The sequence below is a fragment of the Salvia hispanica genome, chromosome 5, assembly GCF_029641045.1.
Source record: "Salvia hispanica isolate PSC_SH4W2 chromosome 5, Shi_PSC_v1, whole genome shotgun sequence".
NCBI lineage: Eukaryota > Viridiplantae > Streptophyta > Magnoliopsida > Lamiales > Lamiaceae > Salvia > Salvia hispanica.
This window is the reverse complement of record NC_142696.1, coordinates 17,729,882-17,741,895: the sequence shown is the minus strand read 5'-3', so window position 1 is coordinate 17,741,895 and position 12,014 is coordinate 17,729,882. Positions and strand designations below refer to the sequence as shown.

At 38.5% G+C, this 12,014-nt stretch overlaps 2 protein-coding genes across 2 annotated transcripts; one reads left to right on the top strand and one right to left on the bottom strand.

The window, feature by feature from the left end:
* Nucleotides 1-1,795: 1,795 nt before the first annotated feature.
* LOC125186844 (protein LE25-like) lies at nt 1,796-2,556 on the bottom strand. The gene is made up of 2 exons (XM_048083310.2): nt 2,430-2,556; nt 1,796-2,359 (listed from the first exon to the last, which is right to left on the bottom strand). The coding sequence occupies exons 1-2, from the start codon at nt 2,502-2,504 to the stop codon at nt 2,174-2,176; spliced, it is 261 nt and encodes an 86-aa protein (XP_047939267.2). The 5' UTR covers nt 2,505-2,556; the 3' UTR covers nt 1,796-2,173.
* Nucleotides 2,557-5,571: 3,015 nt separating this feature from the next.
* LOC148926384 (uncharacterized) lies at nt 5,572-7,342 on the top strand. Its single transcript, XM_089058069.1, has 3 exons — nt 5,572-6,274; nt 6,366-6,630; nt 6,727-7,342. Exons 2-3 carry the CDS (start codon nt 6,585-6,587, stop codon nt 7,053-7,055), a joined length of 375 nt encoding a protein of 124 aa, XP_088914195.1. The 5' UTR covers nt 5,572-6,274; nt 6,366-6,584; the 3' UTR covers nt 7,056-7,342.
* Nucleotides 7,343-12,014: the final 4,672 nt, after the last annotated feature.

The following is a 12,014-nucleotide window of genomic DNA, read 5'->3' as shown; positions in this document are numbered from 1 at the left end:
TGCAGGTGTGCGAGTCCAGACGCCACCGCCGTCGGCTCTCCTTCTCTTTATTCTGCTTCCGCCGTCGTCGGCCCTCCTGCACCGCTGCCGCCACAGTAACCCATTCTGCACTGCAGTCCCCGCTTCCTCTGCATCTCCGGCATCTCTCTCGTCGCCTCATCCGCCAGCGGTCGCCGGAGTCGTCGCCGGATTCCAAGTAGAACCAAACCTGCTATACAGCAATCACAAAATTAGTCCACAAAATGCAGATTCTAGTCCATCTATTTAAAAGTGTTTCAAATCTTCTTCAAGAAGTTTGCATTTGGTTGGACCATTTGAGAAGCCAATAGGAGCTGCATTTTTTTTATCCAATAGTTGCCTTTTCATAAAATGACCAAAAGGATAAACAAAATAGCTTCAAATTTTCCCTCCAAAAAGGATAAAATTGTCTTTTCACCAAACTGTCACTTTAGATTAGTAAGATTTATTGACACTTTTGTCCTTGTAAACCCTAGTTGATTGTTGGTCGAACGAAATCACTCGCCTACATTCAATTGGCGCGCCTCTACCACACTCCAATCCACCAAGGGCCGCTGCGGTGAATTAGGGTCCGATTACCAGCCGTTTGTCGTTTCGTCGCGACCTACACATGTACGTTTTGTGCGTTTCACATTCCCCCAGCCCTCACTTCAGATTGTTGGTATTGGAATCTTTCGGTTTAGGGTGTTTATGCTAGTCATGTGTGAAATCCTTAATATAGATTAGGTTTTGGGTGTTCATGGAGGAATCGAAAATAGAGTGGCGGTACTGTTCTACATTTCAATTGTCTCAGTTTATTAACATTTTGAGTAATGTGTTATCCGATTTAGGCTTCTAATATGTTGAACCAAAATGTTTTCAGTTCATTCACTAAGCTGAATATGTTGTTTGATTGATTCTTCGGTGCATTATTCGTCATCCATAAAAAGGGACACCATTTGAGTTCAATGGCATCCCAACTAGGGGTGTCGAAACGAGTAGCAGGTATTAGGTACCCGCACACTCGACCCGATACCTGTCGGGTATCGGGTACCCGCTATCCGACGAAAATGGATAACGAGTCGAGATCGGGTATCATATTTTTGGTTTTGCGGATATCATATTTTTGGTTTTGCGGATATCGGGTATACCCGATACCCGCTCGGGATATCCGATAATCCCGAAAATTACCCGATTTTTATTTAGTATTTTATAACTTTTAATATTAATATCATTTTTAAACATCCTGGTCACACTCAGATTTCAATATATAATTTTTTTTGTCTTTTTTACCTCTATTAAGATTCAAGAACATACAAATACCAATATTACAGTAGCATATGTATACAGTAGCATATGCTACACACACTCATTATATATTACTTATATTTATTAAATTGTGGATGTTCAATGTCTAATGACTTGTGGATTCTTTTATGTGTTTTTTGGATGTATCAAAATACTAACATTATTCCGGACGACGATCAACAAGTTGCGGATAATGCAAATAATAAACATAAAAGATTTTTTTTTTAAAAAATCGGGTCGGGTCGGGTACCCGCCTGTTGGGTACGGAATACCCGACTTGGGTATCGGGTAATACCCGACACAGTGTGGGGCGGGTATCGGGACAACAATTTTGGCCGAATCAGGTGCGGGTACCCGTTTCGACACCCCTAATCCCAACAGATGGGAGGTAGCGACGACAATGGTGTAGCGTTTTTGTTAGAATCCCCTAATTGGTTTGCAGTTTTGTTAGACTAACTCAATGAATCCAGTAAAAAAACTGAAGCATAAATATTTAAAATGGGAGGGAGAATTCATTGCAAATCAACATACGTAAAAAATACAAGGAGTGTGTTGAGATAGACACATTCACCCATTTTATTACAAGGTTGGCAGATATATATAGTTACAATACTAGTAGTAGTAGTACTCCCTCCGTCCCATGTTACTTGCACTTTTACTTTTCGGCACGTCACAAACTCCTTACATTATTTATAGTTTAAGTTAGAATTAATGCATTTGATTAATATGTTAGTTTAAGTTAAGAGGTCATTTATTAAGTGACGTCTCATTACACTTAAAATTCTAATTTAATTACACAAAAAAATTAATCTCAAATTTACGGCCTAAAATGAAAAGTGCGAGTAACATGGGACGGAGGGAGTATTATTTAGTAAGTGCCGCCGGTTCCAAAGCCAGTCGTATTAGCGCCAGTGCCAGTACCAGTGTTGCGGTACTGAGCCTCGTGCTGAGCCTGGGCATCGCGCTTGCAGAACTCAGCCTCGTCGATCCTCTCTTCCTTTTTCTCCGTCGCCATCTCCTTTTGGAGTGGATCGCGCGTCGTCATCCTCTCACCCTACACATACAGATATATAAAATTCATAATTCTACTCTCTACTCTATGGATATCGATTATCGAGAGATACCTTTTCTTGGAGTGTGGCCTTGGTTTTCTCCATGCCAGCTTTAGCTGAGGCTGCCATGTCCTTTGCAGATTGCATCTTTCCTCTTTCCTTTTTGGTTTCTGATTTCTTTTGCTTTGAGATTGAGATTGAGATTGAGATTGAGGTGTTGGGAGAGAAGGAGGCTTTAAAAGGTGGCTTTGGCGGTTAAAGGTAGTTGAATAGCGAACACGTTGCACCCTTAGCTACTTTAGGCTAACACGTGTCCCGTAGGTGTCACCTTTATTATTTAATATCACAATTTTTCAATAATAATATTATCATTATTATCTACATACGAATAGGATAACTACTTCATTTTATACAAATAAATTCATTTCTCTTCTGATTTTCTAACCAATACTAAAGGGGTGAAGGAGCTCTTGAAACTTGTGTCTTATTATTAAAATATCATTAATGTGACTTAGGAATAGATTCTATAATTGAAGTAATAGTACTATTTCATTGAATTAGGGTCGTTTGCTTTGATTACAAATGAGTTTTTTGGAGATCAGGTTATATCTTGTGTGGTAGCGTTTTTTGGAGAACTACAAGGAGTTTTTTTTGTCAAACTTTTATCTCATTGTGAAGCACCCGAGGAAGTAATTAGTCATGTTATAACTTCATGAGTTGTCCAAGCATTTACATTTGAGAATGGTATGTGTTTGGCCACAACTCTAATAATTTGTAGTTGTTTTTGTGAACGTAATCTCGCTTGGAACTATATGTATTATGGGAATGAGTATGATATAGTCCAAACTCCCAAGCTTATTTTGTAGTAGTTTTTGTAAATGTAATCTCCCTTGGAACTTTATGTATTATGGGAATGAGTATGATATACTCCAAACTCCCAAGCTTATTGGCAGTACTTCAATTTATGTATTGTGTCAATTATCAGTGGCTGCATTTCCATTAGACGATGCATAATGTTTATTAGCTTCATGTTTCCAATTTGAATTAAATGTAGAATTTTGAGCATTGTTTCAATTTGTGGTGTATGTGAAAACATCAAGATGTAGCAAACCGTTTCACACATGGATGAAAGCTATTCTATACATCAAGCTTAAAATTTACAAATTAGCGATTACATAAACTAATACATAGCCAACCCTACATCTACTACCATAATTGGTTACATACACATCAGCCAACAAGGTTGATGCAGCCAAAGACAAAAAAGATTACATATAAGTTCATCATCTTCCTAGCATATACGATCTCACATAAAATATTGCACAAAAGCCAAAACACAATGAACATCGGCATGCCCATACACCGTCCCTCTACGGAGCTGTTTTACGTGAAGTCGGGCACGGACTCCATGACGCGCACGATGACCCTTTAGGTGGCGAGAATATCTCCTTCTTTGGGGACTCCATGGCGAGTAGGAGACTTGGTAGACGACATTTCATCGAAGCACGGACCACCAACATCAAAAACCTTGCGGCGAACTCATTTGGATGGGCCTGGCATCGGTGAGTTTTCTTCATCCGAATCGGCGGGTTATTTATGCATTTTCCCGCGAGCCAGTGCGTCGGGTACCACTATTTCAGTTAGAACGATGACCTCGGTGTTGTCGGAAAGTGTAATCACCTCGTGAGGGAACTCAACTTTGACGTCAAATAAGCCAAAAAAAACTCGCAAGAAGACTGAATTTGGGCTCGCCACGATGATAATAAGCGTCGGTCGAGGCATCCCTCTGTCAAATGAAATAGCGACTGACCATGTGAGAGGCTATATATGACAACTCTTGAACTATTGCAATACAATGAAATATTGACTAGTACCAACCTGGAAAATAATCTTCCATGTCGACTCGTCGGCAACCACCTTGTCTTTCATATTCCAATAAACTTCGTTGGTTGCGACCACTTTCTTAAAGGTTATGTATCGGTCCTTCAGCTGTTTCACTCGAAGAGCTATGTCTTCGGACGTAAGATCCGCTCCAAAGGGAGAGTTAATCACTCCACGAACATTGCAAAGCACTTCGGCAGACACATTAGCATCCTCCCATTCCCGGCCATTCTTCAAACTGATCAATGTCGAAAGCAATAGGGTATCCATCTCCCGATTCCATTTCATTCGATAGATGAACGTTTTTTGTTGTGGAAATTGGGAGTTCATTTTCAGATAATGGTATTAGAAACTGTTGTCGCACATATCACCTTATATACAACAATGGAGCAGTATTACTTCATCCATCGGCATTAATGGGAATGGTTGAGCAATTGCCACCGGTAGATAAATGTCAAGTCTAACATATGAGGGTCGCCGACCTCATTTTGTACTCTATTATAGCACATCATGGAAAGAGGTATTTAACAAACATGGATGCATGCCCTCAATACAGTAACCATGTGTATATTATTTATTTTGAGAATAATGAGTGTTACTACTATAAATCATCCACACTCATTTGAATTAAACTACACACGTGTAGTTTAATTAGATATGATTTGTTGCATGGTTTTAGAGCATACATACCCTTTCTTCTAACTACACGTGTAGCTTAAATAGAATTACTTGTTTGGATGTATATGAATACAAGTATATTTGTTATGTGTAGTGTAATACAAATGGGCAACTATTTTTCCAACTTTGAATTTACAAATAGTATTTATGTTTCAATTTCGAAACAACTTCTATATATATTTTTAAACATCTATTTAATGTTTTAGTTTCATATATTAGTTTTATTGTTTTTTTTTTGTAGTAGAGTTATACCTCAACTTAACTAAAAAAATATATATATTAAATTATATCATTAATGATATGTCAGCACTAATTGAGTGTATTATATTTGACTAATGATTTCATTGTTACAAAATTGAAAAAAATGCAATGCCTTATTTTACCAATAAACAGGGACAAAAAAATATTCCCTATATATTTTACTCCCTCCGTCCCGCTTTAGCAGTCCCATTGACTTTTCTGCACTCGTTTAATGATAATAAATAGTTAAAGAGAAGAAATAATAAAGTAAAAAAGAGAATAATGTAGATAAGACTCTTCTCTACATTATTCTCTTTTTTATGTTATTATTTCTCTAGTTTAACTATTTATTATCATTTTTATAAAACGAGTGCAGAAAAGTCAATGGGACTGCTAAAGCGGGACAGAGGGAGTAATTAATATGACAGGAATGACATGGAAAAATGAAAACCCTTCTATCACCAATTAATGCATCAGAACAGTGAACTTTATCTATAATGGCGACAATATAATGTGATTTGATTGATTTTGTGATATTAATTTTGCAGATATATATTCGTTTGAAGGGAAAAGATTTTACTTTAAGATCATATATGGGAGGTGGGCGTACATTTTGCAAATGTAATCTCCAAAAGATTCTAAGCAATATTATACCTATTTATGCTAAAGAGTGAATTTTGTATGATATTATTATTAATATAAACATATAGTTGATTGCAAAACATTTGAGTGAAAAATATGTTATATTTGATATAAATGCAAATAATCTACTGAGTACACTGATTGACTCATCTATTTAACTCCCAACTACTGAAGTGAAACAGATGGATTGCGTATGGATTTGCATCCTCAAAGCAGACATTTATTTTGAAGAAACAACCCTTCTGCAATCTTTATTGATGCCTGCCGAAGTCAAACTAACATCCTTTCATTAATAGAGTCAGCGGTGGTAGTTTTCAATGTAAAATACCCCAACGATGCGATGCTTCCTCATACCATCCCATCTCGTAGCAAAAGTTAGACGAAGGAGAATAGTGGCAGACAATGGCGGATTGAATTATCTCAGGCTCCCATCGTTCTTCAAGAAGTTCTCGGAGTAAACAAGCATGGATGAGTTGGTAAGGCTTTTCCTATTCCATTTTGTAAATCTATCCCCGTAACGAAGATCACCATACATGAATTACTTCCCTTCGTTTTCACTTTGTGTAGCGTCTACCTCCCGAATTTGTTGTGAACCATGGAGCGGACCACACGTTCAATTGGCGACTTGTGACGGCCAAGGGCACGCAGTGGATGGTGTGACTCCTTAGGATCGCTAGTGGGTGTCACTTCCATGTCGGCTGGCCAGAGTTTCGTCGCCATAACCGCATTGTCGATGACGACTTCCTCACATTCACTTTGGTGGATGTGGGCACGCTCCACATAAAGATGTACAAGATGGCTAGTGGATACCCCCCTCCTAGTGATTTCGTAGGTGAGTATATCACCAAATTCAGTGACATTGGTTTTTAATTGTCTTGTACATTTTACTTGGCGACTAACTATTACACGACATTTGATAAATGACCAGATGTTGACGATGAAGAATTCGGCGACAGTTACACTCTTGATATTGATAGCTTGGACGACTACGAGTCGTCGAAGATAGAGATCGATACCTCAGATGATGATGACTTTGTTTCCGAGCGAGGGGTGATAGATATCGACGGATGCCCGACATTCATCTTGAAGCTTGTGAGATCCAACATCAACCGCACTATTGAGATACCCTTCGCATTTTGGCTCCGCCACATTCGTATGGTGGCCCTTGATAAGCCTGTCTACTTCAATGTGGACGAGGAAACGTGGTCGGTGAAACTCGATCAAAGCTTGACCAAAATTTGGGTGAAGCGCGGGTAGCGTCGTTTCAAAAATGGCAACAATTTGGTCGAGGGGGTTCGTTGTCATTTCAAACTCATTGACGCTAATGACGTCCAGTTTTATGTGTGGTTCGATCGTTCGTAAGTTGGCCGGTGGACGGCAAGTACGTATAACACCTATTTTTTATGTTGTGATGGTGGTGTCGTATTGGTAGTTCGTAGATTGTTGTATGGCGTGGACCAAATTTTCTGTGGGTATGGTCACCATGGTGTCATGATACCATGGTGTTGTTTATTGGTGTATGAAATTAACGCTTTTAATCATTGTGAAGATCGATCGTTGAGGACTGACTTGTATAATATTTATGTTAGTATGATAAATTATATTAAAACATCAAGTAACTAAGAATACGAAAGTGAGTTGAAATTGATTGTGGGCACATTAAGCAACCCTCATATATGATTATTGACATAAACCGCCATACACATACAAAGAACAACCAAGTTCAATAAAATCAACATGCACAATTTGATGAAGATGTAAAAAAACTTAATATTCGTTTACATATTTATTAAAATCCAAGGCAGAAGTCTAATATAAATTGGGGGTTATGAAATGAAGACATCAGGAGATCTTCGTTTACATATTATTTCTCTCAACCCACATAGCTCTCGCAAGGTCATCCATTTTCTTATTCCACGATGCTGAAGGTTCCATACTATTAATATGATCACCAACCGGTTGCTCGTGCTCCATTTCAGTCTCATCGTCGTCTTGGTTGTCCAACTCTGCCTCGATCGGATCAACCTCCATTTGACCACAAATGAAATTGTGAAGTAGGAAATATGTGATAATCAAGCCTGTTTGAACCTCTATCGGGTAGAAACTTGCAGATCGGAGTATACCCAATCGCATCTTCAACACGGCAAACGATTGCTTGATTTTATTTCTAGCCTTGGTGTGTCTCAAGTTAAACAGCTCATCGGGCGTTTGAGGTGCATGCGTGCCAAAACCCAATTCCTTCAGATGATAACGGACTCCTTTATACGGCGTCACAAATCCTTCGGCGTTCGCATTTGCATTGTCACAAAGATAGTAACATTCTGTAACGGTTAAACCAAGTGAAGAAACATTGCCATTTTTTTAAGTAAATGGTTATAGTCCTAGTTGCACAAGTAACGTAAGTCGTAGTAAACAATAGCATCACCTTTTGGCACTTTGAGTTCTAATGGTCTACTTATTGCATCACGTAAAATCCTTGAATCACCTGCAGATCCCTCCCATCCAGGCAGAACGTAAACAAAGCGAAGATGTGGGTCACATACGGCTAGTGTGTTTGTGGTGATGTGGCCTTTTATGTTTCGATATCGAGGTGCGTCAGCAATAGGAACTCGTACGTTGATATACGTTCCATCTAAGGCATCTAGACACCCCTGCATTATTGTGATCAAATTAATTAAACGAAAATGATAAATATTACAACCGCATGACATAAGAAAGTAAATAAATATGGATTGAATATTCAAACCTTAAATCAATTCCAACGCCAGTCAGTGCAATCATTATCTATAGGATTGGGCTTCACCAAAAACAGATTGTGAAGTGTGAGCACCCCACATAGCACAATATGTATATATCTTGACACAGTTTGAGATGATCGCATGAAATCGATCCGACTATTCGAGTTTTCTTGTGGTGTGATAGAACACACAGGAACATGGCAACTTGTTCTTCAACAGTCACAAATTTCTGGTCAATTAATCCTACACGATCACGGAGAAGACGGCAGAGTCGCCCATACGTGTTTCTATCCATTCATAAATTATCCACACATGCCCGATCTATGACACAGACTAGCCTATCTATTTGCTTTACATGAGCAGGAATTGAATCGATCATTTTGGTTGGACAATCTCTGCACCATCATTTGTGCTTGTGCGTATTTGGTCCAATGAGAGTAATTATGAAAGATATCAACAACAAATTAATTTGATGATTCCTTATTATCTCGTCTAGCAAAATCAAGACGAATGTCATTTCATCACGCCTACGGGCAACCTGATGAAGGAACACAAACAAACATTTGGGTGTATTTGAAAGTGAAGATAAGACATATCACTTTACTCAAATGCAATGTGTACTCTCTACAGATGCAACATAAGGAATGTGCTACTTCAAATTAAACAAAACAAATCCGCTCAATTTTAAAGAACTCAACGAACTCACACCCTACATACAGAATTTGGTAACCACCAAACTGGATTGAAGTCCTAACAACCGAGACAAGTATATAGCAATTCAATCTCACTAAAGCTAATGTTATTCAATCTCACCAAATATTACCAACAAAAACCAAAACAACAACAACTGAACTTGAAAGAACTCAATGAACTTAAACCCTACAACTAATTTCATAACCGCAAAACTAGAATGAAGTCCTAATAACCAAGACAAGTATACAATCTATGTGATTGAGCACATATAATGCAATTCATACCCACCAAGTACAAATTCAGCCACATATACAGCCAAGTTAACAATAGTTCAAATTTACACTTTTTGGGTACAGATCGACATAATTGTTGAAATTTAAGTTTCTATTAGTTGGGAAATTTGTGTATCTTGCGAAAGTCCTCTTCATTAGACATGTGGCTGGAAATGAGAACCGAGCCTAGGTTAGGATATTCAATAGTTCAAATTTACACTTTTTTGGGTACAGATCGACCAAACTGCATCAAATAAAAGACGTTCAATATAAGGTCTCGCTAGAAAATCAATGAAATACACCAATCCTTCGAAGGTGTACCTAAATTCGTCGCCGGCGGTGGGTTAAAGCATTCGAGGACAACCGACATTTTCCAAAGCAAAATGGGGATAAATTGATGTTGTTATAGAACAAAGTGGAGGGGTATAATGGTGACTGTGGTGAATTTCCACAAACAGGAAACGTGAGATTGAGAGCTATTGTTGAAAATTCTCTGGTTAGCCTTATACGCTAAAGTGGAGTTACCTATCTTAATTGCAACCGAGTTAACATTTGTTTCCAAGGTCAATAGGGTAGTTGATGAGACTCGTTTCATGCATGTGTTACATAGTAAAACTGCACCTAAATCCGTGAACTAACGACCCTTTTTGAGCCAGGTGTGCGTGAAATTCACCATAAACTAGAGATCGCACAAATCAAGAGGGCGAAGGCAAAAGTCAAGAAAAGGAGGAGAAAAAGGCGGCAATAAGCTGATCAACTTAATGTTTTACCGGAGCCCGCCAGAGTCTGCATTGGAAAGAAGGCGAGAGACCCCACCTAAGGGTGTGAAGGGCAGCATTGTCATTTTGGGGAGGTGGTACCCTAGGGATCAGAGCCCTACACCTCCCTATATAAAGGAGTCTAACACAGGAAAAGAAGGGAGTTCCCCCATTTTATTTTTTTCTTCATTGTAGTTTAGGGGGGGGGGGGGTTCTAAACAATCTTCTTAGAGTAGGTTAGGGTCTTAGCTCTCTTCCAGGGCTGAAATCAGAACTCATTTCGCTTCCTTGTTCTTAATATATACACACACGCACTTGGTTCCGTTCTATTAGCTGGTAGTTCTTGTTTTGGTGTTTGTTTTCTCGCACAATTTCAGTTTCCTGTTCTGTATTCCATCCCGAGAAGGGATGATGAGACAATTTACTGCCTTCTTTACTTGCTTTCTAGCTTAGTTTTCATGTAATCGACTCTTTGATGTTATAATTCCAAGCTTCTGTTTTCATTTTCCAACTTTGTGTCCTGTTTTATGTTTTATGCTTTAGATCTGTCTTCGGTTTTGCTTTTATGCTTCGAGTCTTAGCTTAGATTTATTTTGTTCTGTTTGGTTCGATTCAGATTCGATGTTTTACATTTGAGTCGTCTTCGTATGTCTAGATCTAGGAGTTTATGTTTCGTTTCTTGTTTTCACGTAGTCGTAGCTTAGATCTTAGGAGTAAAATTTAAGTTTTATATGCTTTCTCATGTTTCGTCTTCTTTAACTTTCCAGATCTGTTTCATGTTCTGTTTTCTATGTTGATTTGTTAAAGAAGATGAAGTTAGAAAGCTTTTACTTTACAATGCTTTTTGCAGGGGACTGACAGTCCCCATTTATTCTGTTTGTCTATTTATAGTAATGCCAGTCTAGTTGATCAAGTAGTTTAGTTAAGTTGTTCAGTTTAGTTTTCTTGTCCAAGTCAAGTAGTTAAAACTTAACCCATCCCCTAGAAAGTGTGGCAGCAGCCAAGCAGCCCAAGCCTTGTCATGCAAACAAACCCTTACAAACGCCTCATCTTTGTGGGATCGATCCTTACTTCCCTATACTAATTAAATTAGTATTAGTGGGTTAAGGTTTTGGAAGCACGCGCTTGTTAGTTCTTCGTTTCATCTCACTCGGGTCGGACGTAAGTCGAGTTGATCAGCCTGAGCTTTTACCGGACCCACTTACCCGCATTTTGCAGTTAGCAGACAGAAATAGGCTAGCCTGATCAGGTCGACGATCTAACTTGAGCAGCTCACAACGATATTAAGATACAAAAAGAGAATGGAGAGCACACGAAAACCGCGAAATTTCAGTAGTATATCATGGCAACCAAACGGTTGGAATAAGTCCGATAGGAGGCCTTATCTAGGCCTATCAGTGCAACCAAACGAGGCCTTATGAATTGTTTGGTGGCTATGTTATATTACTATAATGAGAGTTATTCCTATTAAATTATATGTTTGGTAGTTATGTTAAATTTTATGTGACTCCTGTCTTGTATCTGATCCGCATGAAACCTATTGAAAAACCTATTTCTGTTTGCATTTTCTCTTCATTTTCTTAACTCTCTGTTCTTTTCAATCTTCTTCGCTTAAGCTAACAATTTTTTACCCGACACGATAATCTGATATAAACACACGAGTTAACCTATCATGAATACGCAATTTTTGCGTTTGGGTTCTTATAGGGTCAGGTTAAGGTCGGATTTGGGTTATCGTTAAAATAAAAATATTGT